We start from the raw sequence: 27,794 nt of genomic DNA on the forward strand, positions 1-27,794 counted from the left end.
TTTCACTTCACGAAAACCCCATCAGAAACCCTCATTTTCCTTCAAGCCTAAAGAAACAACTTTCCCCGGGAAACAAACACACTTAACACTCACAGATCTCCTTTCCCCCGCCCCAAAAATGAGAGAAGAAGAGATCGAGAAGCTTCGCGGAGTGGTCCGTGACTGCGTGAGCAAGCACTTGTACTCGTCAGCTATATTTTTCGCCGATAAAGTTGCGGCGCTGACGAACGACCCCGCCGACGTCTACATGCAGGCTCAAGCTTTGTTCCTCGGCCGCCACTACCGCCGTGCCTTCCATCTCCTCAACGCCTCGAAAATTGTTCTCCGTGACCTCCGATTCCGTTATTTGGCAGCCAAGTGTCTGGTAATAATCATTAATTTTCAAATTTCATTGCTTTTCAATTGCATCTATTCGAGTTTTTGTGCACAATCTGTTGAATTTGAGCGGAAAAATTGTGACTTTTGTGCGTTGAAATTTGATTTATTGATACGACTTTATCATTTTTGTTTCTCGCTTATGAATAAATAGGAGGAACTGAAGGAGTGGGATCAGTGTCTATCAATGCTTGGTGACGCTAAGGTTGATGAAGATGGGCATGTATACGACACAAAAGATAGCAATTTTATGTACTTAGATAAAGATGGGGAAGATAGAGAAATTAATGTAAGTTTTTTCCACATGTTAATTGATCTTTTCATTTATGTTTTACTGTTGCAAGCTGTTATGGAAACTTGTATTTTCTTCACCTACTCTTTTTTTCTCTCTGAAAGATTTCTTCGGCAATATGCTTTTTGAGAGGCAGAGCATATGAAGCTTTGGAAAACCGTGCCCAGGCCCGGCAGTGGTTAGTGTTTCCATTCCATTTTACTAAATAAACAGAGTTTCTTTCTTTTGGCAATCATTTCGCTTATTATGTGATGCTTTATGCTAATTTTTATTAAGTGTTTCAGTCAAAATGGTAATAATCGACTGTCTAATTTTATTTGTTACTACATCATATTATAATCATCAAGGTCTATTAATAAGACGATATCCACAATTATGTTTATCTGATCCCCTTGAAAAAGTGAATTGATTTTCTTTTATTGGATTGGAAAATTCTAGATACGTATGCCATTTATGTAACTTAATGAAAACATATATATATATTTTTTCATTTTCATTTGCTAAGCCGATCTTTTATGAGTATATTAAGGTTTGATAAATATGGTCGTTTGCGAGGTCTTCTTTTAGGACACCACTTGAAGAAACATGCAACATGGCTTGGGTAGACCGGATATTCTGTCTTGGGTAACTCAATGGAAAATTCGATGAGACAATTAAATTTGATTACGTCTTATTTGTTCTTGGACCCAATGGTGGGACAGAAATAATAGTGTTTAGATGGTTCAATTTGAGAAGGGTGCTAGAGCTGGTGTGCTTTCACTTAGAGTCTGGATTGCATAATGGAAGGCCACATTAATTTGTTGCTCTAATTGCTCATAGATTTATATATGCTAAATGATTGGCACTTCCAACCATTATTAGTGTTGTTTCTTTTGCTTCTTTTTCTTTCGGTCCTTGTATGAACCTTCTGGCTGCTATGCAGAAACAAATCAGTGACACCATTTGGTCATATAAGTCAATTTGGTTCTGAAAACAGAGTGACTGATTTGCTGGTTCTTTCATGTTGCTTTATTATTAAGATTTTAGACTAAATTTTTAGGCTTATTGTTTTAGAATTTAAAACTAATAATACTTTAATGCCTTTTGTTACCTACACCTGATATTGATGCTAGAAGTTCATGTTGTGTGACACAGTGTCTTCATTTTTTCCAATCAGAATGAAAGTGGCATTTATTTCTGTTAGATAAGGTCCTTCTTCAAGATACTTTTTGAGTAACTAACGTTGTATCATTTACTGCTTTACTGAGCTCATCTTTGTAATTCCTTTCTTTCAACACGAGTGCTCTGCTATGTTCTTTTCCTCTCTTTTGTTTTCTCTTCTTTTTTTCTCCATTCTCTCAATTTTGTTGAAGAGAAACTCCATATGTTGTTCAAAAGCTCATTAGATCTACTCTTTGATGATGATCTAAGGTACAAAGCCGCAATCAAAGCTGATCCTTTGTGTTATGAGGTATGCAAGACATTTCAATTGTTGTGTCTTCATTCATTTATCTTTTGGGATGGCAGGAGCTGAGAAGCTTCCCTTGCTTCACAAAACCCCAAAAAAAAAAAAAAAAAAAAAAAGAACCCAGCTGCTTTTGAGTTTTGTGCCTTAATAAAGTTGAGACTTGGCTTTCTGAAAAATGTTGGAGTATCCATGTTGCAAGCTTTTGTAAGTTGTTTTGCCTTCTCGAGGATTAATTATGTACTCTAAAATGTTTGTCCTTGACTTTTCTGACTGTGGGGCCTTTTTTGTTCTAATTTTCCCTTCGTACAGCTGCTACTGATTGCTTAGATGTTTTATGGATTTATGATACATGTTCCCAATAGATAGTATAATAATTTCATCATTATGGTTTTCTTCTGTCTGTACCTAAATTGTTTTTCAGGCTTTGGAATGCCTTATTGAAAAGCACATGCTAACGTGTGAGGAAGGTACTTGTTCTTCAAACCAATCTTCTTTGAGGTTTTCCTCCAGTAATATTTCATGTCATTTGAGAGAAGTGAATTATAACTATGTTTTCTAGTTGAAATTCTAGTTCACATGAATGAATATATTTATACTTATATTATAGTATATTTCATATGGAAATTTCATGCTTGTGTATATATGTGTTATACGTGGCAAAACTTTTCTGTGTCTGTCTTGTGCTACCATTTGATATTTCTACATGTTCATTTTATTTTGCCAATGCATTGCTATAGATAATTTTTCTGCAGATGATCCAATATTTAAATTTGTTATATTTACCACTGAATTTCAGAAACAAGTTTACTTTCATCTTTGGAATTTGGTCCTGAAGATGGATGGCTCTCGTCATTTTACTCATGTTTGATAAAAAAGGTGAACAGTACACAACTTGAATATAAGCTAGTCCAGATATAAAACATTTGCATAAATTTATAAATTTTCTATTCATTTTACTGGTATTTAATGATATTTTATTCTTGCTGTGTGCTTGCATGTGCTGAACAATTTTTTTTTCTCTTTTCCTTGGCCCTCTGGTGTTACTCAGTATGACAAGGAGAATGTCGTAGAAGCCAAATTCAGAGAGCTTGAAAAAGAAAGCTGTGATAGTAATCATTTGGGCCCATCCTTCCCATGTACTCTGAAAAACAATACCGATCTTTTGGCCTGCAAAGCTGAATACTACCATCAGTGTGGTGAATACCAAAAATGCTTTGAACTAACCTCCGTGTAAGTGATAAATTTTGAACAAAATATGGCTACGTTATGTTCCTGAGATGCTCTACTAAACTCTCTCTCTCCCCTTCTTGTTTGTTAAAGTCTGCTTGAAAAGGATCCTTTCCATCTAAAATGTACGTTGGTACACTTAGCTGCTGCTATGGAACTTGGACATTCAAATGAACTTTATCTAATGGCGTGCAATTTAGTGAAGGATTATCCTCAAAAGTAAGAATGTGAATTTTAATGTTCATTTATTACATTTATGGTTTTCTTTTTATTTTTTATTTTATAGAAAAAATTAGGAAGAGTGAGGTAAGGATTAATAGAAAAGATAAAAATTGGGAAAAGAAAATATAGGACCTGATGGAATTGCTTTTGAGGTTTGAAGGTTTTGGGTAAATCAAGTGTAATCTGGCTAGAAAGTTTGTATGTAAGGATTTAAGAAAATTGCATCAAAGTGGTTTAAGTCCTAGCGTAGTGGCATTCAAAGAGCAGTGGAAGCTCAGGATCTTTCTTAGATCTCAATAAGGCCCCTAAAAGGAGCAGTATTCTTGTCTGGAGATAGGATTACTAGCTATTTAAAGAGTAAAAAAATAAAGGAGAAATCCGTCCTTACATAAAAAGAAAAATTTAAGGGAATGACAGGATAAAAGTTAAGAACTTCATAAAGGGAACTAGATAATTAGGTGATTGAAACTTTAATAGAAATGTACCCCATTTGATGTTCATGGGCTTAGGGGAAAATGTATGAATCTGGAAATGAATTTGTAATGGAAACCAGTGGCTGCAACCTTTAATGACCAACGAGAGACAGAATAAAGTTGGTTTGAGTGCTCAACCATTTATTTGGTTTAAATATGATGGTGCAGGGCTAGATTAGACGTTGGGCGATCAAATTGTAAATTTCAGAGTGTTTTTGGCACCACCCAAAATCCTTATGATAAGGCTATATGGGACCTTGTGCAATTAAAATGTGAAATTAGGAATGTTTTTACTTTCTAGTTGCACCCAAAAGCAATAGTAGAAAGCTGAGGATGCTTCTTTTTAATCTATTTTATAGTATTTGGCTGAAGTAGAGAAAAGTATATTTGGTTTGTGGGTGGGGAAGAAGTACTAGGATTGCCTCCCACTTACCAGGATTAGGGGATGGGAGTAAAGGGTAAAAGAAGATGGTTTGCCGATTTTTGGTAAATGTAAAAGCAAAAGAAAATGAGAAATTGAAATCTTGTCTCTTTTAGATCTTGGGAATGATTGCTTTTTGATTTGCTTAAACTTCTCTATTCAAGTACTTACAGGGACTTTGAACCTTTTAGGGCTTTATCCTGGTTTGCAGTTGGCTGCTACTACTATTGTATAAAGAAGTATGCCCAATCACGCCGTTTTTTCAAGTAAGCATCACAAATTACTCAGTTGCTCATTGTTATGTATTCTTCCATTGTTAGCTCCATTACTTTCAATGTTGAATTTGTAAGTTCTTCGTCCTTTTTTCTCTAATATGATAAGAGGTAAAGTTTTTATTGTTAGATTCTGGAGATTCTTGTATTATGCAATCATATTATCTTTTTTCACTTTTGAAGACCTCATGATGCTGTTAACTTGTGATGATACTAGAGTTCATATGGGTTTTCTTTGAAACATCGGTGCTCTTGGTTGTGCAATTGCCAAATTTTAGAATACCAAATGAGATCATTTTTCTTGCGTAGTAAATCATCCTGGCATTGGGTTGGTATTGAGTTCTGTAATATGAGTCAGTAGATTATTATGGGTTGTAACTGATCCAACTTGTAAAGCTGTTGATTAGAAATTACCAGATCTTTCAATACTTATTCCACCTGTGTATATTAGATTTGCCTATTTTTTTAAAAACAAAAAGATTGGTCTGATTGCTTGTTGAATTTTGATTTAATGACTCTTAATTGGATTCTTTGGATCCATTTTAGTTTTTCCTTAACATCATATGTTACCTAGCACTAGTATATATTGAATTTACTGTTGTATCCTTATTGCTTCTCTATCTCTCTCTCTCTCTCGGGTACCAAAGATGTGCACAGCTATTTTTGTTTTTACTTTTTAAAATACATTTCTTATTTTATCAAAAGAACTTCATTGCAGTTTAGTTTCAAATTATATGTTATCTAGTCACTGGTTATATGTTACTCTTATTAAAAATTTCCTTTTTTTTTTTCTAATAAGAATTGAGGTTATAAGAATTAGATCTGATTTCTTGTTGTATCTGTTCACTACAGCAAGGCTACAAGTCTTGATGGGACATTCCCGCCCGCTTTGATAGGTTATGGAAATGCCTTTGCTGCTCAAGAAGAGGGTGATCAAGCGATGTTGGCTTATCGCACTGCTGCTCGTTTATTTCCAGGGTAATTTTTAGTATTATTTTGTTGGATTTGTGTTCTCTGTCTAAGGTTGGATTTTTTTGGTTGCATATTTAGCAATGGAGTGAGGAGACTGAATATAATAATATGGCTCTTAGCTTTGTGCATCTTTGATGACAGTTTAGCATTTACGCTTTTTTTTCCCCATTAAAGATATCTTAATTTGTTGATCAATTTGAATGATACTGGTTTTGCAGATCTTACTTCTGTTGATCTTTTTCAATTCTTTATTTATTGAAGTATATTGTGATGTGGGTAATTATGTGGGTAAATTATGTTCTGATCCTTTGAGTTTGAATCATGCCTCAATTAGTTTTCAAGTTCTGTAATTGGTTTATCTGATAGAACATTGATATATAATACTTAATACCATCTGAATATTGATATATAATAATTAACACCATGTGAATATCGTTGTTCAGCTGTTTTTTGCATACACATTTTTTTGCCCACATGGGAATTATATGTTGATGTGTCAAAATCATCTTCCTATGGGTAACAATTATATTGTCATGACCACCCATGACACCACCTTTCTCTTGCCATACTCTTCATGTCTTCCCATGTTCACTTCTTAGTCACATCTTGGGTTGTTAGCTCTTTTATAGGCGGCAGCCTGGCAGGGTTGTTTGGCAATAAGTTGCTGTACAAGTTATAGAACCTTTTTTATCGTCAAAGAAAACCTTCTGATTAAATTTGTTGGGAATCTGGATCTGCATTTTGGGCTTCCACTTATTTTATTTTATTTTTGTATTTGGGTTATGCTCCTATGAAGTCTTGATAAATGGATTTATAATTATATGTTTTTTTTTCCCTTTCAATGATTGGCATTTGAAATCCCTTTATTTGTTTCTTAGCAACATACTCTAGTTCTGATAAAAGTTATTCATCGCATGAAGTCAGGGTATAGTCCTTGTAGTTTTCTTTTTGGAATAAAACAAAATGTCATAAGTAGTTTTTTTGGTCATTAATATCCAGTGTTTCATTAATTATTTGCTTAATGATGCATTGCATTGGATTGCAATGTGGGAGTACTCTTATTATTATGAATTGTTCTTTTACAGGTTGAATGTTGATATTCTCTTATTCCAGGTGCCATTTACCAACTTTATATATCGGGATGGAATACATGCGAACTCACAGCTTTAAGCTTGCCGAGCAGGTGCTCTATCATCCTGTAAACATAGGCAATTATCCATTTTGTTATCTTCATAATTTTGATTACCCTGTCCATTTTCCAGTTTTTTATGCAGGCAAAGACCATATGCCCTTCAGATCCACTTGTATATAATGAACTGGGGGTTGTTGCTTATCAAATGAAGGAGTAAGGAACTTTTGTTTTCTTGAATTAATCTCGTTGCAGATGCTGTTTATCCCCATTATGAACCAGCCCTTGAACAAATTTTCTGTCTATATAAAAATTAGCCCATACTTATCTTTTATTATTATACCCAGACATCCTTTGATCGCCTCTTGCTTTCCTGAGTCTTAAATTGGAGGCTATTTCCAGACACTACAATCTAGATAGTAAAGAAACTTGCAGGATACAATATGCCAAGTAACCTTTTATCAGAACCAAGGCTTTTTATCACTAGGGCCAACATCATTTCCAATTAAACTGTATTTAGAAAAAAATGATTATGAATTATATCCTATTCCTAAGATATAGTATTACTAGAGCCTTTGAAATCTTCAGTGAATTAAACTTTCTGTGCTTAGGCTCTTTTTTTTGAACAAGTATAAGGTCAACAATTTTAACAAGCACTGTTTTTTCATTTGATACTGGTAGGTATAATAAAGCTGTGTGGTGGTTTGAGAAGACTTTGGCGCACATCCCATCCTCTTTAAGTGAAATGTGGGAACCAACCGTGGTCAATCTTGCTCATGCTTACAGGAAGTTGAAGTATGTCGTTAATTAAAATAGCATTCATCTTTCAAAATATCTGGTTTTTTATTATATGCCTATCCTTTAAATAAGGATCCCTTTTTTCATGATATATAACATATCCATTCTAGTGATTGAGTATATAATTGTACTTAACAAAACATATATTTCAGAATGTATCACGAGGCAATTTCCTGTTACGAGAGAGCACTGACATTGTCAAATAGAAGCTTGAGCACCTATGCAGGTCTTGCTTACACTTACCATTTGCAGGTATCATGGTTTTTTTATTTCCGTATTCTTGCTCAAGCAGTTAAGACCTGTTTTGTTATACTAGAAATCTTAAGTTTAGAATTTTAAAATAGCTTTAATGTTCATTATATAATGGTAACTTTGATTTTTATCTCTTGGTTCTATTGCAGGATAATTTTTCTGCTGCCATTACATATTATCATAAGGTAATTTGCAGAGTACTAAAGAACCTTGTTTGTCATATTCATTCATTGTTAAAAAGAAATATGAAACTCTGAATTTCTAATTTTAATTTGCTTATAGTTTTTTCTTTTCCCCTAATTTTCTTTTCTAATTTCCAAATTAGGCTTTATGGCTGAAGCCAGATGATCAGTTTTGCACGGAAATGTTAAGTTTGGCCCTTGTAGATGAAGGGCGCCATGGCATTGACCCCAAAATCGAATTTCGCTGAATCGAGGTTGATATTTAATGATTTTGATAATATTATTTTCCTTCATGTTGTAATGTATATGTAATCTATTACTCTCATGCTACTCTCATGCCTATAACAATGTCTTGGATTTTCGCTAATGATAGAGGCCTGGTGCTTGATTTGTTGAAATCTGAAAGCTGAAGAGTTGCTGTAACTGTTGGCGCTGTATTCCTTTTGCGTCAGTTGCAATATGAAGAATGTGAAAGTGATCACTGATTTGAAAGTTATAGAGCATTCAGAATTTCTCAAAAATATCTTATTAGATTAACAATATTTGGTATGCTGTAGGATAGATTTGTCTTTCGGTGAAGGAGTAAATAGATTTAGAACTTTTTTTTTTAATAGCTTAATGAAAACAAGGAAAAAAAAAAAAAGTGTCGTGTGGGTAATAATTTATAATAGGATTATAGGAGTTATCTTAAATCTTGTGGTGTGTGAGAATTTGAGATTATAATCGTATCTTTCATAGGATATTTGATATGTAAATGATAGATGCGAGGTGGGTGTTTGAATTATGTCCAGAATATAAAGTTATTTTAAGTATCATAATATACAAAGATAAAATGACAAATCTTGAATATTAGAAGAAAGTTTATGTAGATTAAAATTTACAAACATCCGATACAGTAAAGTGAAAACACTCCACACATGAAAGCAAAATCAAGTGTTAACCTTTTAGGATATTTTGGAGGTCAAATTGGAGTCATTAAACCAATTTTTGGAGGTTGGTCGAGTGATTCAACAGAGATTTTTGAATATATCACTCAAAAGATCTTGAATTCGAGTTTTTTTTTGGGTGTTAATTGGAGTGATCATTAAAGTTCTTGTTTAGTCGGTAATTTTTGGGTTTCGGAGAACTACTTGAAAACTTGAGATATGCGAAAATTAGACTGCACACCTTTGGTCATTAAAAGAAAAAAATAGACTGAGTCACTAAAATTTTCCTCAATTATCTTTGCTAAGCGTTCCCCAAGGTGTTAAATCATTTTTCCAACGTTGAATCATTTTTCCAATCTCCCACTATACCTTTTCTGAAAAAGGTATTCATTTTTCATCCCGATGAAATGTTTATCACTGTTATTCACCTCTAAATTTTTCATTTATCAAAAGTCAAAACGAATTCTTTATAAACTTCTTTTATTACTCCTTTAATCTCATCTTTCTCCTTTCACCTAAAAAAGTGGGCCAATTTCTTGATATAAAACTCGATATCCTCTTTCAAATCTTCGGCTTGTTAGATACATGTTTTTGAAAAATGTTATTCTAAAAAAGTATTTTAAGTTGAGTTGAATCAAATCGAATTGGATTTGAATTTGAAAATGTGTTTGGTAAAATATTTGAAAATTATATCTGAGTTGAATAAAATGCTGAATAGTTATTTGATACATTTTTTTAAAAAGGTTTCTAAAAAATAATAGTTGTTTGGTACATTTTCTGAAAATATTTAAATTATTTTAACCCCTTATATTTGTTAATTTAGTTAAACAACTCCACAATAAAAGTTTAAAAATTAACTAAAGCATCCCAGCCACACTTATAATAATAATAATAATAATAATCTGACAATTCTGGTCATTGACAGCCAGATCTCTGACAATCGTTGACAACCAAAATCTGGTTGTTGTCAATGGCCAGATCTCGACTAGAATCTGGACATCAACGGCTAGATCGCCGCACGACTAACTAGATTCAATCGGTCATGCGTTGTTTCGGCCGCGGTGGTTGTTGGTAAGCGATGGTGAATTAATTTTCAGAATGGAAGGAGAGAAAAATGAGAAAGGCAGTCTAGGATTATTGATATTTTGCAGGGTCTGGAAAGAAAAATGGATGAAAAACACAATCAGCTGTCTGAGCAAATTGCAAACCTTCACTCCACTTTGCATGCAAGATTGGATGTTTTGGAAGAACTGGTAAAGAAGACCAAAGTTGACCTGAATTCATCCCCTGATGTTGATCATTCCACTGCTGATCCAGATCAAGAGGAACAACAAGATGCTGCCCAAGAAGTTGCTGATCAACAAGAGGCTGCACAAGCAGCTGCTGTTTTAGCATATATTCAAGAAGCTGATCAAGAAGGTGCAAATCAACGAGAAGAAGTTGCAGCACAACAAATCCCTACAGATATTCAAGCTGATGATGTACTTCCAGAACTTGCTATTTCTGAACCTATTGTGCCTACACATGGGAAGAAAAAAAAGACCTTGGCAATAAAGGAGAAACTTCCCGTCAAAAGATCATCCAGGCGTCAGAAATTATGAACAAGTAAGGGGGGTAGTTTTTGATGTCTTGACATGGGGGGATAGTTGATGTGCTGACACTGCCGAAGAAGATGCTGATGAAGCTTTATTTATTTATTTTTTTGCTTTGATTACATGTTGAACTGATTTTCATTTTCTGGTTTTTACTTTGATTTGCAGAACTATTTCTTATTATTATCTGCTTATGCTTTGTTTTGAACTAATTGCTTATGCAGTTGTTTCCTTTTGTTTTGTGCAGAGAATGTTTGCTGATTTTTTCTGCCAAGTTTTGTTTATGAACTGCATTTGCTAATGTAGTTTTTCTTTCATGTGCAGAGAAATATTCAGTCCTTGTTTGTGTGAACTGAACTAACCCTTTGTTATATTGATTGGTAATCACTTGGAAGTGATTTGGTTTAGTTACTCAGGGGGAGTATACTAATTGAGGGGAGTTATTCAGTTTAGTTTGATTTAACTTAATGCAAAACTGTTTTTTGATTGATGATATTGATTGTGTTTTGCTTAAGTTCTCCTTGATGTTTTTTTGTTTCTAACTTATCTCTATGCCTCAATGATTATGCTTCTTACGAGATATGTTTTTATGTTGTGTTTATCACTTGTCTCTTGTTGATTAATTGAAGTTGTGTTTGAGATAGATGCGTTTATGAAAAGATTATGCTTTATTCATAAATTTGACAAAGGAGGAGATTATAAGTATTTTTGTCAAATTATGAATTCGGTGTGGTAATACTGATTTTTTATGTCGTAACATCACCTTGTTTATGCATAATCATTTTATGTTTTTCTGGTGGAACCACACTCATTGTCCATGTGGTAATACAAGCCTAGCAAGATATTTATATACACATGTTTTGACTCCAATTGATGTTAAGATTTTATTTTTATCTGAGACATGTGTAAGTGATCATAGTACACTTGTAATTAGCTCATTAGGTGGGTCAGAAAATCCGCTTTGCTTTATTGAGGTCCATAGAAAGTTTGGTGAAAACTCTCCCAAAATGGCTAAACACAAAAAAACATGTTGGTTGATTGTCCTCTTTTATTGGTGCACAAGTTTCTTTATATTTATCTTCTCTAATGCATTTTATTTAAAGCTTGAATATACCTCTATAAGTTTTCTGCATATTCTTTGAGATTTCTTTTGTTTTGAATCAGGTTTTATAAGCTTTAGGTAGGTTTACAAATACCTTGTTATGTTATGTTGTTCACGGGTGGGATATGGGTATTCCATAGATGATGCTTGATGGGATTTCAAGCTAACAAAGCTTAATTGCATCTTCGACATTGAACCTTGAGAGGAGCTTAAGGGTAACTAGATGGTCTCGTGGAGTGAAGCTAGCTTGGTAGTTCGAAATTCAACTAAAGGGTGAAGTTGAAACATTGTCATAACGGGGAGTGTTTTGCAATGATGCTTAACTTTGACTTTGTAATTGAATTATAAATGTCTATCATAGTGGATTAACTTCATCTGGACATAGTCATATGGATGTAGACAGATTGTCAAACCATATAAAAATGTGTTGTGTGCGTTACATTTTGTCTTGGATACATTGTTTATATTGATGATTAAAAAGCCAACACAAAACGCATAAATGAACATGTTAACCCATTCCGCTTAGGTTTAATCTACTTGGTGAAGTGATAAAAACTTTCATGGAGAGAAAGAAAAATGTTTTTCAGTTGAATAAAGTTAGATAATCTAAAAGCAAATTCCACCCTCTTTTGATTTTTAGACAAAAACCTTATTTGAGTTGGATTAATTTTTAGATTGGATTAGCCTAATAAGTCATCAAACACATATGCTATTCTTTAATCTGAATAGGATAATAAAATAAATAGTGTAACAAACGTGGGCTTTATATTTCAAGAATAATATTCTTTGGGATTTTGCTCACGGCTGGCCTTCCAGTATCCCAAGATATGTACCCAAGACTCCCATCACTAACGTTGGGTTGACGAAATCGACAAACAATTTCCAACGGGAGGCGAATTGATCCAAAGGGTTTCTACAAATGTAAACAAGACGACAATTAGAACTCAGAATCTATGTAAGGAAGAACACGGAGTATGTGTGATCTTCAAGATTCGGAGAATGGTTTTTCAAGTCAAGATCAAGCTCAAGCTCAAGGAAAGGTATAAGCTCATGAGGAGGAGTGGTGAGCAAGGGAGAATTTTGTAATGCCCAACGACAACGGTTGACAGTGGTGAAAGTGAGAGCCTTTAACCAAGTGGTGCCTAATTTCAGAAAACTGGTTAAAATAATGTCAGTATCTCGAGCTTGGAACTTGTTCTTTAAGTAAACTACTTTTTAGAAGACTGCGTTCATTATTCGTGTATAGATGTAAGGGCATTCTGGTTCTTTATAGATATGGAGGATTATAGAGCCAAAAACTTTTTAAAAGAGGTTATTTTACAACTCACCAATAAAAATTGGGTTATATATATATATATATATTCTGGATCATATCAATATCTGTGGTCCACTGAACTTTCCTTGGAATAACTTCTCCAATCGTTCGGACATTGAAGGTAATGTAACATAATTCTTCCAATCTCCCACTCCGCCTTTACTGAAAAAGAAATATTTTTTAACCTAATAGCATGTTTACCACCCTTGTTCACCTCTTAACTTTTCACAGTATGAAAACCGCAAAACTTTAATATTTCTTCTATCACTCCTTGCCCTCTCTTCATCCTCAGTGAAAGGAAATCCTAAGAAATCGGTCAAATTCTTGACGTTAAATTTTATCTCCTCTTTCTTATTTTCATAATTTAAAAATATAACTTGGAGTAATTCTCTGATATTAATTTTCAGGATCATAAATATATACAATTAGATTTAAATTGTAATATCAATCCAATGGTGATTCAATATAGCATTGATGAAATTAATATCAGAATGTTTGGACTAAAAAATGACCAATAATCTATATAAATCACTTGGTAATTAATATAATTTTTCCAATAATTATTAAAGTAAAACTTGTAATATATAGTAAGTATTTTCCTTTAGAATCAATTACTCAGTATCAATGATAAATATTTCAGTTTGAACGTTATGCTTTTATTTTTAACGCAATTAAAACATCTAAAAACATAATTTCGATTGAAAAAAAAAAAAAACAAGTACAAGAATACGTCAAACCAACTAGTTTACTTACATCAATTTATTCAAATATGATAAAATTAAAGAGAAATCACCCAAACACACGAAAGCTGGCTATGCAACAAATAAATAAAAGTTTTTTGTGCTTCTAGGATTTCATAAAGGATAAACCTGAGCCACTGAACTTTTCTTCAAGTATCTTCTCCATGCGTTCGGCCATTGACGGTTTTAAATAATTTCTCCAATCTCCCATTGTATCTTTCCTGAAGAAGGCTTCATTTTTAAAGCTCCTATAAGTACCATGTTTGTTCACCTCCAAATTTTTCATGTTATCAAAACTACAAAACTTTGATATTTCTTCTATCACTCCTTGAGCCTCCTCGTCTTCAGTGAAGGGACATCCGAAGAAATTGGCCAAACTCTTAACATTAAATTGGATGTCCTCTTTCATATCTTCATATTTCAAGAATAGTACTTTGTGTGGTTGTTCTTGGCTAGCCTTCCAATACCCCAAAATATGTTCCCAAACGGGGCCATAGGTTTGGACTCCATTACAAATCATCTCAAAAGCTTCCTCAACTGAAACCAGATTCATGTTTTGCTGTTGAGATCCAGACAAGAAATTCCAATGGGAGATAAATTGATCCAAAGGATTTCTGGCCACATAAACAATGCGACAATCAGAATTCAAAATGGAATTCGGTAGTGAAGCATACGGGACATGCGTGGCCAAAATCCTTGGATTAGGAAAGTCTTCAAGATTCGGAGACTGACTCTTCGTGTAAAGATCAACCTCCAAGAAAGGAACAAGCAGATGAGGAGGGGTGGTGATCAAGGGACTATTTTCTATAGGATAACGAGAACGGTTGACAATGGTGAAAGCGAGGGCCTTGAGCCAAGTGGTGCCTGATTTTGGAAAGCTGGTTAATATTATGTCACTGTCTTTTGCTTGGAAGTGTCTCTGAAAGGAGATCGTGGAAGAAACGTATTGAGATCGATTCCAACATCCTTGGTATTGATAGAGGGAAGCTCCATCCCAGTTTTTTTCTGTGGGAAGGTTCAACAGTAGTTCTTGAATCTCATTGCTTAGCTCTTCTACTGCATCCGAGGTTTCTATTTTCTCCATGGATACCTTTGATAATGAAGGGAAATGATCGATTAAAAGATGATTCAAGTAAGATATGTATAGCGTTATAGCATTTGCGAGGTGAAGCAAACAATTAATTAATGATTCTTAAAGAAAGGTTACGATTTAAGGTAAATATAAAAGATATGATTTTTGTAGCTACAGCTATAATTCTGGTGAGACATATGAGCGATGTGACCCTCCATTCTTGAAGGGTAGCTGTTAGCCTTGATTCATCTTTCAAAGCAGTGAGAGAAATGTATTAAAATATTTAAATATAAAAGATACATCTATGATTCACTGGTGAGATATGTGAGTATGTGACCAACGATTACAAACCCGGACCAAATTAAATATATTTATAAGGGAGAACGACATTGTCTCACCCAAGGTTTGGCAAAACAACACTTTTCCACCCGTCAAGTTTCAAAATGACATTTTCCAACTCTTCGTCAAGTTCTGTTAGTATTTTTTATTAATATTTGATTGAAAAGATGAAAATACCTTTAAATTGTTTATTATAAATTAAAATTTAGTTAATTTTAAGTCTTTACTTGATTATTTATTAGCTCAAGTGCAACAATATATTTTTTCCTTTGTTTATTTAATTAATTAAAAATATTGATTTTCTATATTAATCAGTAAAAATGAAAAACATTATAAATTTAGTAGATTATTGAATAATAGTGATGAGATATTGATGACATTATAAATAAATAAATATTAAGGTTATTTAACTTTAAGCAATTCCATAGCATTACTCCTTAATTTTTTAGGTGAGGTTAACTATTTTTTCTTTTTTGACTTTTTAATATTTTACTTTTTGGCTAATTAAAAAAATAATAAAAAATTTATAATGTCAAATATTTAAAGGTGTTTTTGTCTTTTCAATAAAATATTAACAGAAAACATAACAAACCTAGTAAATGATGGAAAAGTATCATTTTGAAACTTGAAGGGTAGAAAAGTGTAGTTTTGCCAAACCTTGGGTGGGAACATGTCGTTCTCCCTATTTATAATGATAAAATTTTAAATACAATGGTGTATGACATGCATGATGCATCATCCAAATTAATTGTGCTTAACAGCTATTAAAAGTAATAAATAATTTACGAAATAAATAATTGACCAAACATGGATGGATTATTCTGTATTTCTGTGTACGTCACAATACCACCATAGTATTATAAATTTCCTTTATTATAATATGTTAAAATATACTAAAGATCAAATAATTGACGAAACATGGATGGATTATTAGGTGGTACCAAATCATAATATCACCACAATGTTATGAATTCCCTTATATATTATTGTGCGTGATTTTTCCTTCAAGTTCGGGAATTGCGAGGTTATAGCTTGATCTAGTACTAACTCGATTGAACCAATTATCCGACCTACCATAAGCTCGTCGAGTTGTAGCTCGACCTAACACAAACTAGTCGCGACTAATCCTTACAGTTGTTCAGCTAGTTCACAGATAACTTCAGATCTCGAGTATCTCGAAAAAGATCAGATCGACAACAATCTTTGCGCAATTACAGCGCTCAATCGCGAGAATATCAGAGTTGCATTTCAAACTTAATTATAATCCTTTTATTTTTGCTCTTTCTTTTGTATAAAATTTGTATATAAACCCCCTCCAATGATGAGAAATGGGCTAGCAAATTATTCTAGGATTGTTATTGTAAGTTCTCACAGCAAATACAAAAACAGTGGACATAGGCTCAAGAGTATAACTCGCCGAATCACTTTAAAAACTTTCTTGTCATTTTTTTTATTGCATTTATTGTTTATTTATTGTTGGTTACCTATAATCACGCATATATCAATTCCGATCTTGTCAAAGTCAATTGGATCGCTCTAATTGGTATATTTTTGCATCAATATATATTGTGACAATATGCTACACACATTGTGCTTAACAACTATTAAAAGTAATAAATAATAGACGAAATATGGATGAAATATTCTATGTACCATACCATAATACCACCATAGAACATGTACGGTGGCACATTGTCAATTTTCGTACTTCAAGAATAATATCTTATGCGGTTCCTCTCCGCTTGCTTTCAAAAATCCTAGAACATGCTCCCAATGGGGCCAAAATCTTCTACCCCGTTGCAGAAAATCTGGAAAGCTTCTTCGAGTGGAATTGGCTCCATATCCTGTTCTCGAAGTTCGGCCATGAATTTCCAATGGGAGATAAATTGATCCAATCTAGGGATTCCTATGTATGTAAACAATACGACAATTAGAATCATCCAAAATAGAATTTGGTAGTGAAACAAACGGAATGTGCGTGGCATTTCCCAAGCTAACATTCTTGGATCCCATACATTGCTTGGCTCTTCATGATCGTCTCCAGGTGAAGCGCTGTTTTTTCAATTCAGAGGCTGTTTGTTTCTCCATGGATTTTTTTTGTGATTAATTAAGAGAAATGATAGAAAGAATCCGAGACCTGTGCAATGTATAGCTCATGATGTTGAATCTTTAGATAACATTTTCAAAATGACAACATTTCAGACCATGTGATTCTGAAAGGAGATGTTATGAATGGAGTAAAGGCAATTCCGGATTCCCAAGTTAGCTCGCTTGTCTTGATGAATTAAATATGTATAAAATCATGTATGTAAATCGGTGAATCTTGTCTTTGGATCTGAATAAGATGGTGATCATGTGACTCGTATTTACACATACTGAGCAGTTATATATGAAAAGGAGATCATTTAATTAGCTGGTATAACAATTTTACTGTACCATTGTGATTATATAACTTTTAGTAGTAAGGCATGTGCTCCTCCACTTATCTATATGCATGGTTGTAACAAAATAAAGTCTTGGAATTAAAGCATGCCGTAACGATATTAATCAAAAGTCTTCAGATTATTAAACTTATGTAATAGATATTTATTTGCAACTGATGAAGAAAGAAACAACGGAAGCAGAATATAACATTGTCGATGACAATATAAATAAACTTAAACTATAAGTAAACTGGGAACACAACATATTGCATAAGGTAACCCCAAGGGATTGGTATGATCGTCAAGAAAGTTTGCTCTCTTCATTGATTTCTTGAATTCGAACCTTGGAGTCACCTACCACGTGTAACTCCAAGAGATTGGTCTGATGGTTAAGAAAATTTGCTCCATTAATTGATTTCTTGAATTCGAATCTTGGGGTCACCTACTATATGTAACTTCAAGGGATTAGTCTGGCGGTCAAGAAGATTTGTTCCCTTAATTGGTTTCTTGAATTCAAACATTGGAGTCACTTATCATATCTGTGGTTTACTTTAAAATATTGGGTTTCTCGAGCGTTTAATGGGCGCTGAAAATTGGTCAAGGTGCATGCAAGGTAACTCAAACACCCGGATTATAAAAATAAAATAGAAAAACATATTGCATAGGGCTGAGGAGCATGTAATAAAGAGGCCACATCCACCCACATCTCTTATGCATTTACACAATCATCATCAAAGCTTTTATATATACTTTGTGGGAGAAAGGACAGCCTTGGATTGGTGTTGAACTTTCAGCACTCTTTATCTTCTTTCTTCGATTCAGTCTCAGAGATTGGTGACCGTTTAAATAATCCTCCAAATAACTCTGCTGGGTCATAGTAGAATTCGACATCCTCTACCCTCAGTGATTCATCAACCTGTCAAGTTTATTTCTCACACTTCAATCTCAAAATTATGCTAAAACCTTGATTTGATTTCATCAGTTATATAATATGTTTTGAAATAATTATACAAATCTCGACCAAGAAAAGTAGAAGCCTTTCAGAAAGTTGGATAAAATTAGTTAATAATAAAACATGTTAGCATGAGCATATATATGACCAAAAAGTAAAAAGTTTTTATTCAACTAATAAATATTTTTTCCTTTCATGTACTTAATCTTAAATATTCAAATTTATGAATCTAAAATTACTGACTGAATTATAGATTGCATTAATTTCGGCTGCAGATTCAGCCATGTATTAAAAGCTGGGCCATTCTTCAATTGATAATATCAAAAAGCATGCAGCTCACCTAGACAGATCTGCAAAACCTATTTAACTACAAGGGCAATGTATAATATCACTATTTCATTTAATTAATATCTGTCGATTAAATTATTGAAAATAATTAGAATTACTAAATGAGGAAGATATTCTGTTTTCTTTTTTTTTTTTTCTCTCTCTCTCTCTCTCTAATTTATACTACTTCTGAGATTATATGCGAAAATATTATTAAAACATTAAATTTTTAAATTTTTTTTTTTTTATAAATCGTTGAATATATAACATGTACAAAGTCTTGGACCCTATCATAAACAATCTCAAAGCTTCATCAAGTGAAAGCGGAACCATGTTTTGATCTCTGGAAGTTCGATCGGCCATGCATTTTCATGGGGAGATGAAGTAATCCGAGGGATTACTACATACGTAAAAAATGCTACAACTAGAACTTAAAATTAAATAGAATTCAATTTGGTTGAAGCATAGGGAGAATACGTGGCCGGTGGCCAAAATCCGTGGCGTCGGGATGTCTTCAAGCAAACCAGTAACCAGGATTTAAACTTGATGGCTTTGGTGAATGTTTGAACCCCACTAATTTTATGTGTATTTTTGTTTAAAGATGAAGTTGATGGCTTACGGAGTGGTTGAAATGAAAAGAAAATTGTTCTTTTTCTTTTGGAATTACATATAAGATACCTTCTCATCTCCGATATCTACAGTTATTTATGAATCACACGTACAGATACATCAAATTTGAGCTACTCCTATAAGTCGTGCTACTCCTATTAGTCGTAAAATAATTTATTTTAAATTCAATAAGCACTATTGAAATGCAACCAAACAACCTAATTTTTTTTTAAATAATTCTTATAGTTTTAAATAAGCTCTTTTAGCCAGGTAACAAACCCATCCAAATAGGTTTTATTTTAAATACCATAAGCACTTTTGAAATGTTACCAAAATCCTTTGGCATTGGAAGGTCTTGAAGATAAGGAAAATGATTTTTCATGTAACTATCAAGCTGATGAGGAGTGGTTGAGCAAGGGAAAATTTTCTAATGCATGAGCGGTTGACAAAGGTGTGGTGAAAGTGAGCGCTAGTTTGTTTGATTGAGTAATGAGTTTATATTTTGAAATTTTATAAATTATTTGGTTGCATGTGGATTGTACTTATATGATTTTAAACTAAAGTTATTTTAAGTCTGTTGAAAAATAAATAAATTTATTTTAGCTTATTTAAAGTGTTAAAATTTCAAAAACATCCTTATACTATTTTATAAATTGAACCTTATACTTTTCTTGTATATTAAAATATTTTTTTCGTAATTTAAATTATAACATATTTTTATATTTTTCAAACTAAATAATTAACAAAATTTTCATAAAATCTCTAAGTTGATAAGTTCTACTATATTAATAAATGAGCAAGACTAGTTTTACAAACACACATACAAAGGGGGTATACAAAGACAATCTCCATCCTTGATTTTCATGATTTTTTTCTCTCCCTCTCTCTCTCTTTTTCCGTTTTTCTTTGTTTTTTTCTTCTGGATGATGTCACTTTGTAACCCTCTTTGTATGAGTTTTTGTAAGGATAACATTTTTCTTAATAAATTAACCTAAGGCTGCGTTTGGTTCGAGGTAAAATAAGATTACTCAAATAATATTCGTTTAATTTTCAAGATTCCCATATTTTGTTTACAAGTAATAAAATATTACTATAATCTTTTGTTGCAAATAGTCTTTACTGTTGGTAATATAGAGGGTAATCAGATTACCTTGCCAATTGGTGTTATTAAAAGATTATTAAGGTAATCTAGTTTTCATACCTATTTTGCCCTTAATTAAATATCATTTCAGACACAATTACCCTTAAATATCTACCAAATAACCATTAGCCCTGACCCCTTACATTTGAGATGACAGATCTATGGCCATAAATGGTTTTATCGGCACACAACTAATCAGATCCGACCAGTCCTACGCCATTCTGGCAACTGCCCCCAGTGATGACTAGCTGCCAACAGTGGCTTGGGGTGGGAAGGGGTGATTTTGCTATAAATTAAAACCTTTATATGGCTATGGTGTTTTAGAAAATTTCAAATATAAAGGTTTAAACGAAATGATTCAAAAAATAATAATTAAAATAGCATTTTATTAATATTTTAAAAGGAGAGCAACTTAATATAACATAATCATCATTTTAGAAAATTTCAAATATAAAGGTTTAAACGAAATGATTCAAAAAATAATAATTAAAATAGCATTTTATTAATATTTTAAAAGGAGAGCAACTTAATATAACATAATCATCATTTTAGAAAATTTCAAATATATCAATATATCAATAAACATATCTATAAATTTATTCCAACCTAACCAAAAACATTCTTAAATATTTCCAAAATCTTCAAATTAATTATCTTTCCACCAATATAACATTTTTAATAATACAATATTATACTAAACAACTTCCTAAGCGGTGCTTACTTTTGGAAAATACTGCTTTTACCTTTAACTCATTTAAAACATCTTAATCATAATTCCACAGAAAAAAACAAGTCCAGAAGACTACACCAAAGGAACTAATTTGAGTCAAACTCGCTTGGTTTTGACATATTATTCAAATTTGATGAAATTAAAGAGAAATGACGAGGGTTTTGAGCTTTCTAGGATTCTTTCTTGAAGGACAAACCTGAGCCACTGAACTTTTCTTCAAGCACTTTCTCCATGCGTTCGGCCATGACGGTGTTAAATAATTCTCCAATCTCCCACTGTACCATTCCTAAAAAAGGTATCATTCTAAATCCAGTCTGGTGTTTACCATTCTTGTTCACCTCCAAAGTTTTTAGATTATCAAAACTACACAACTTTGATAGTCTTTCACCACTCCTTGCCTCTCTCATCTTCAGTGAAAGGACATCCTAAGAAATTGGCCAAATTCTTAAGATAAGTTTGATGTCCTCTTCATATCTTCATATTTCAAGAAGAGTACCTTTTTTGGTTGCTCTTGACTAGCCTTCCAATACCCAAGATATGTTCCCAAATGGGGCCGTAGCCTTGGACTCCATTGCAAATCATCTCAAAAGCTTCCTCAACTGAAACCAGATTCATGTTTTGGTCTTGAAATCCAGACAAGAATTTCCAATGGGAGATGAATTGATCCAAAGGATTTCTGGCCATACAATGCGACAATCAGAATCAAAATGGAATTCGGTAGTGAAGCATACGGGACAGCGTGGCCAAAATCCTTGGATTAGGAAGTCTTCAAGATTCGGAGACTGATTTTTCAAGTAAAGATAACCTCCAAGAAAGGAACAAGCTGATGAGGAGGGGTGGTGATCAGGGGCTATTTTTCTAGGGATAACGAGACGGTTGACAATGGTGAAAGCGAGGGCCTTGAGCCAAGTGGTGCTTGATTTGGAAAGCTGGTAATATTATGTCACTGTCTTTTGCTTGGAAGTGTCTCTGAAAGGAGATCGGGGCAAAAACGTATTGGACCGATTCCAATATCCTTGGTGTTCGCCAAAAATATAAGGGTTGACGTCAGGACCCTTTAACCTGCAAAAGTCAGATCATTGGGACAGCCACCGCTGCGTCTGTCAGGGTAGTGGGCGCGCGTCAGGCTAGTCAGGAGGCTGTGGTGCTCCCACATGTCCAATCCCTGCTCTAAATCGCACAAATCACTTGGAAGGTGGGCAATGTGACATAAAGAAGGATTTGACGGATAATCCCACCAACTAAAGATTTAGATCATTGCCTCAGGGCACCCGACTATAAATTAGGAATTCATCTTTCATAAAGGGATTCGGACACTTTTCGCTTGATAGAGATACTCTCATTTCTTATCAATTTATACCTTGTATTATTGTAAAGTCAGTCAGCTAATAGCGACTGACCCCCTAATCAATACAAGCATCAGTGGATGTAGGACTTGCTACTTGCATCGAACCACTTTAAAACATGTCTCCATTGCATTCTATCCTCTACCCATTACTTTCACGGGTGATTTCAGGGCCTCCCACAACATTTCACACGTGCGTTTCGTTGGTGCAAATCCCGATCAACAGTTTGGCGCTAGCAAGAGGGCTTGATTTAGTGTTCATCCTTCATCAGGAGAGTCTCCAACCTACCAGTTCTACAGCAACGAATGACCCGCCAACCAGAACATGAGCAAACCAACCAGGGCATTCAGGGTTCCCCCAAGCTCAGGGGGATACTCTTCTAAAAAACCTTCAGCCCACAAAATGCTGTGGGAGATAGCCGTCAAGCTCACAGCTTGACCCCGCTATGAAGCTATGGAGAGGTTTGACAATACTCCAGACGGTCAACCAAAGGTTGGACCGTTTGGACAAGGCATGCCATCAAGTCAGCTGCGGCGGTACAACCGCCAAAAATGCCTGCAGGTCGCACGAAAGCGCGGTGAGGGAAATAGCCGTGCGCAAGCACTGTAGCGTGAAGGCGAAAGGGTAAGCAAGTGGCAAAAAGCAAGCGATGGGCTCCAAAGGGCCAGCAAACACTGACCGTGTCCCAAGCCGAATACCGGTCTCGTTGAGACTCGATGAAAAGACACAGCTTGAGCTATCCCGTGCACGTCAAGGTACATACCCATAAAAGTGCTGGACGGGTCGTTTATCACCGTCAGCAAGCCAATCCGGTCACCACCGTGCGAAGGGGTCACACACTTTGCAGGGCATCTTACCACGTGAAGGTCGTGAGAATACCCCGACCTCTATCACCATCACACGCCTCTAGTCAGCGTGTGTCGAGAGTGGTTGGAACAGCCAGCCGAGGCGAAGAAGAGCCCGACCTGGGATTCCTCAATCGTAACCGCAAGAACCGAACTCGCGTGGGTGAAAGCAACCCCCAAGCGGCCCGTTCCGAAATTGAAGAGCTGCAGTGAGCCCTGGACGGCTAAGGGCCTAGCAAAATGAGCAGGGACAGGTCGCATCTGCATCCCTTCTCTCCCAAGTATTAGCCGCTCACATCCCGCACGATTCAGGATGCCCGACATGCGGGCGTTTGATGGAAACTCCGATCTGCAAGATCATTGTATGAATTTAACTATCTGATGGAGCTCTACCAAGTCTAGTGACACAACCCGTCCCGAATTTCCTCATCCCGTAGGATCGGGCGCTCCCACAAGACTCAGCTATCCGAGACGTGCCATGTAGAAAAACTGCGAAACTGTTTAAAGACATACTTTTCCTGAATAACATCATAGTATTTCATCTCCAAACATCTCAAAAAGACATGCATCATCTTTTTTACAAAAAAATAGTTAGGGAAACTTTTGGTATCAGGTTTTCCACTAACTACATATTCCAAAATATGAAAACAAAGGAAATACATCATGGAAAACATGAGTTCTTGAAACGAAAGTCCAGATTTACAATGCGACATAAATATAAGACCCACTAAAAGATGTCAAACGCAGCACAACCCTGAGCGGAGGCTCACTGCTCGGCCACGATTCCGGAAGGTCCTGGTGGGGGGGAAAAACATTTAAAAAAAGGGGTGAGCTGAAATACTCAGTGAGTGGGGGAAAAGGGGGAGGTTTATAAAAGTTCTTAAAAAAAAAGATAATGCTAACATACAACAATTTTCAAGCAAATCATGGCAACAATGTAACTTTAGATATGCAATAGAACAACCCCCGTTCTCGCTACAATATATAATATTTCTAATCATCCGCACTCAATAAATCGTACTTGACTTACTTCCTTTAACTGTATCGGATTCTGTATAAAACCTCAACATTTATTATTAAAACTCTCACCACAACTAGTACTGGGGGAAATCTGTCATACCTGGTGGGCGTCCACACGCAGGCAGAGCGAGGGACGTACCTGTCATACCCGGCAAGGTCTATCATCGCGCGGGCAGGCCTCAAAAAATGTCATACGGCGGACCATCAACGCCTAGGCAGAGCCAATAAAATCTGTCATACGCATGGCAGAGCCAAAATCTGAAACTGTCATACCGGCGGAATCCTGCATCACTCGGGCAGAGCCAAAAATCTGTATCTCTCGGGGATGGGTACTTGTAGGGTGGTTTTAGCACCACAACAATCTCCTGCATAATCTCAGAACATGCAAGTCAAGAGTAGATTTCGTATATGCTATAAATCAACATATATGACATAATATTCAAAAGTCACATATAGGGGGGAAACTACATTTCTAAACATGTCAGAAACGACGGTTTAACCCAGATTGAAAATTATTAAACCTCACAAATCTGAGTCTTTTCCTTAACATTTAACAGCCAAAAATCCCTCAACTCCCAGCATTTTAAAACACCATTCAATCAATTATCCAAAGTATTCCAACTAAGAGCATCAATGTATTACCCAGAAAACATTTCAATTAAAACACAATCCAAGCACAATTCCCGCATACTGTCCAGCCCAATACATGTGATAATTTACCCAAAATAAAAAGACAGCCGAGCCACACAACCCATGTTAATCACCATTATTCACTTCAAATTTTATGACACTTTAGGCACAATGCAGCAAGTTCCCATATATATATAAACCATGCAACATGGAAGGTTCCTATTTGACTTAATCTAGTGTTGTCTCACTCAAATATTGTACAGCGGAACATACAATGGCTATATGGATAATCTTAATCAACATGCAGCATGAAACATATTACTTTGGAACAAGATCTAATTCATTATCACCCAAAATTGCTCAGCCGAAACATGCAAGATAAGTTTTAGCAAATAAAACACTAACTCAAGATTTTGCACCCAAAACATTATAATAGAAATAGATAACTTGACATGCAAACCGGAATTAAGTTTTTAAAACACTTTTGGTTAAACACTCATCTTCTATCCTATAATTGGCTGCCTATTACAGTGCTTGGATTTCGATCTCCACCGTTCAGAAGTAGAGCTGTGTTCATGAACAACATATCCGAAAATCAGAACGATCGGACGGCGAATGAGCTCAGATCACGATTTGATGATGCACTGTTCAAGACTTAAAACTAATTACTCTCTTTTCTTTGTCTTCTCTTCTTCTCTCCACTCATCTCGGCCAAACCACTCTTTCTTCTCTTCTCTCCCTTTTTTTTTTTTTTCTTTCTTTCTCCTTTTTTCCTCTTTCTTTCTTTCTCTTCTTCTTTGCTCTCGTTTTCTCTTCTTCTTTGGGCGAACTGCCAGTTCCTCTTAAATAAAAACAGTTTTTCTAAAAAATTTTCTGCCCCCATTTCTCTAATTCCAGTTAAACCCCACCACATAAGCTTTCCCTAGCAAAAATGTCCAAATTTTTCCCTCTTGATACATGCAAACCCATCAGGATTTATTTCTTCGATTTCACCCCCTTAACACAGCTTTAAAAACTGACAGAAATACCCCTATCTTACCACAATACCAAAAATCAAATTAAAAAAAAAAAAGAATTAATTAACTTAAATACAATTCATGATCTAACTAAAATCAGGAATGGGGTTTTACACTCAGACTTGGCGAAATGCTGCTGTCTGGCAGTAACATTGACCTCCCATGTCAAACGATGGTTCAGGTCGCTCCCAGCAGGGTCGATCAGTTTGTGGCCTCAGATGAGCACGACGTTCCTAAGGCATTTTCAAGTGAATCGGAAGTTTTTGATGCCTTTGAGCTACCTTAGCAACATAAGGCAGGAAAGGGATGAATCCCTCCAGTCATACATTGACCGTTTCCACATGGAACTCAATAAGGTGGCTCACACTCCCGAAGAATCTGTTCGGATTCTCATTATAGCCGGGGTTCGCCTACAAACCGACCTGTGGAAGGAATTGCAAGCTGAGGACGATGTCTCCCTCACAGGATTCTACAATCTTGCGGAGAAATACCTCTGAATAGAAAATTTGTTGGCGACGCTACGCCGTCGTGACCACGGCGCATCGAGCAGTATGTCTGGTCGGGGGGAAAGTAGAAGGACTGATTGCAGAGGGGACACTGACGATCAGCAAAAAGGGAAGAAACCCCACTACGAGCACAAGAAATCCTATGCTCTTGTTCCTAATCGCGACCGCGACAGGGTTCAATATACTCCACTGAAGGCGTCTGTATCGGCCACTCTTGATAAATCCGAGGAGGCCAGTCTGTTCGGTGAGCCAGAACCCATGAAAACTCCCGCGATAGCCAGAAATAATAAAAAATACTGTCACTTCCATCGGGACAACGGGCACCATACAGATGAATGCCGAGCTCTAAAGCAAGCAATCGACGAGCTCATTAAGAAAGCGTACTTCAAGGAGTATATTGACGACTCCGCTCCTACAAAGGGGAAGAACCAAGAGGAACAAGGAAGAAAGTGTCGTGACCGCAATGGGTATAGCAGCGTTAACATAATCTTTGGAAGACCGCACCTCGCGAGAAATACGTGAGGCGCGCAAGAAAGGTACGCTCGCGAAGCCCATCATGACCCGATCAGGGTGATGAGCACATCGCCGCGACCGCAAAAGGCTCAAAAGGAGAAGCCGATTGCCTTCTATGAGAAGGAGGCCGCTTGTTTGCATCATCCTCACGATGATGCTCTTGTGATCACGCCCCTGATAGGGTGCCATAATGTCTGCAGAATGCTCGTGGACAACGGAAGCACTGTGAACATCCTGTTCCAGACCGCTTTCAAAAGAATGAACTTGGACAAGGCCGACCTGAAGCCCGCCTCGATCCCTCTTTACGGCTTTACAGGGGACCACTTGATCCCCAAAGGAACAATCCAACTCCCAGTCACGCTCGGCGACTATGACGAGGTGACTAGGGTTACCGAATTCTTGGTCGTGGATTGCCCATCAGCCTTCAATAGAATCTTGGGGCGACCTCTGTTGAGAAGTTTCAACGCTGTCACTTCCATATACCATCTCAAGATGAAGTTCCTAACTCCAACGGGGATAGGGGAAGGGAGCGGATCGCAGAGCGCATCTCGCGACTGCTACATAAGATCAGTACAGAAGGGCATTTTG

The 27,794-nt window shown here is 35.5% G+C and overlaps 2 protein-coding genes across 3 annotated transcripts; one reads left to right on the forward strand and one right to left on the reverse strand.

Annotated features, from left to right (window-relative positions):
- LOC116145497 (anaphase-promoting complex subunit 6) lies at positions 1-8,576 on the forward strand. 2 transcript variants are annotated; one of them, XM_031430954.1, is made up of 16 exons: positions 1-364; positions 530-664; positions 772-845; positions 2,078-2,117; positions 2,536-2,581; positions 2,911-2,990; positions 3,163-3,344; positions 3,435-3,560; positions 4,631-4,723; positions 5,582-5,707; positions 6,815-6,884; positions 6,964-7,046; positions 7,512-7,625; positions 7,781-7,880; positions 8,030-8,065; positions 8,206-8,576. In XM_031430954.1, the coding sequence occupies exons 1-16, from the start codon at positions 119-121 to the stop codon at positions 8,308-8,310; spliced, it is 1,656 nt and encodes a 551-aa protein (XP_031286814.1). In that variant the 5' UTR covers positions 1-118; the 3' UTR covers positions 8,311-8,576. The 2 variants fall into 2 exon arrangements, with proteins under 2 accessions (XP_031286814.1, XP_031286815.1); XM_031430955.1 differs by having other exon boundaries at positions 4,649-4,723; positions 8,206-8,574.
- A 5,267-nt stretch (positions 8,577-13,843) lies between these two features.
- On the reverse strand, positions 13,844-14,821 carry LOC116145512 (cytosolic sulfotransferase 15-like). Its single transcript, XM_031430970.1, has one exon. The coding sequence runs from the start codon at positions 14,819-14,821 to the stop codon at positions 13,844-13,846; it is 978 nt and encodes a 325-aa protein (XP_031286830.1).
- Positions 14,822-27,794: the final 12,973 nt, after the last annotated feature.

This window comes from Pistacia vera, unplaced genomic scaffold, assembly GCF_008641045.1.
Source record: "Pistacia vera cultivar Batoury unplaced genomic scaffold, PisVer_v2 Contig462, whole genome shotgun sequence".
NCBI classification, from domain to species: Eukaryota; Viridiplantae; Streptophyta; class Magnoliopsida; order Sapindales; family Anacardiaceae; genus Pistacia; species Pistacia vera.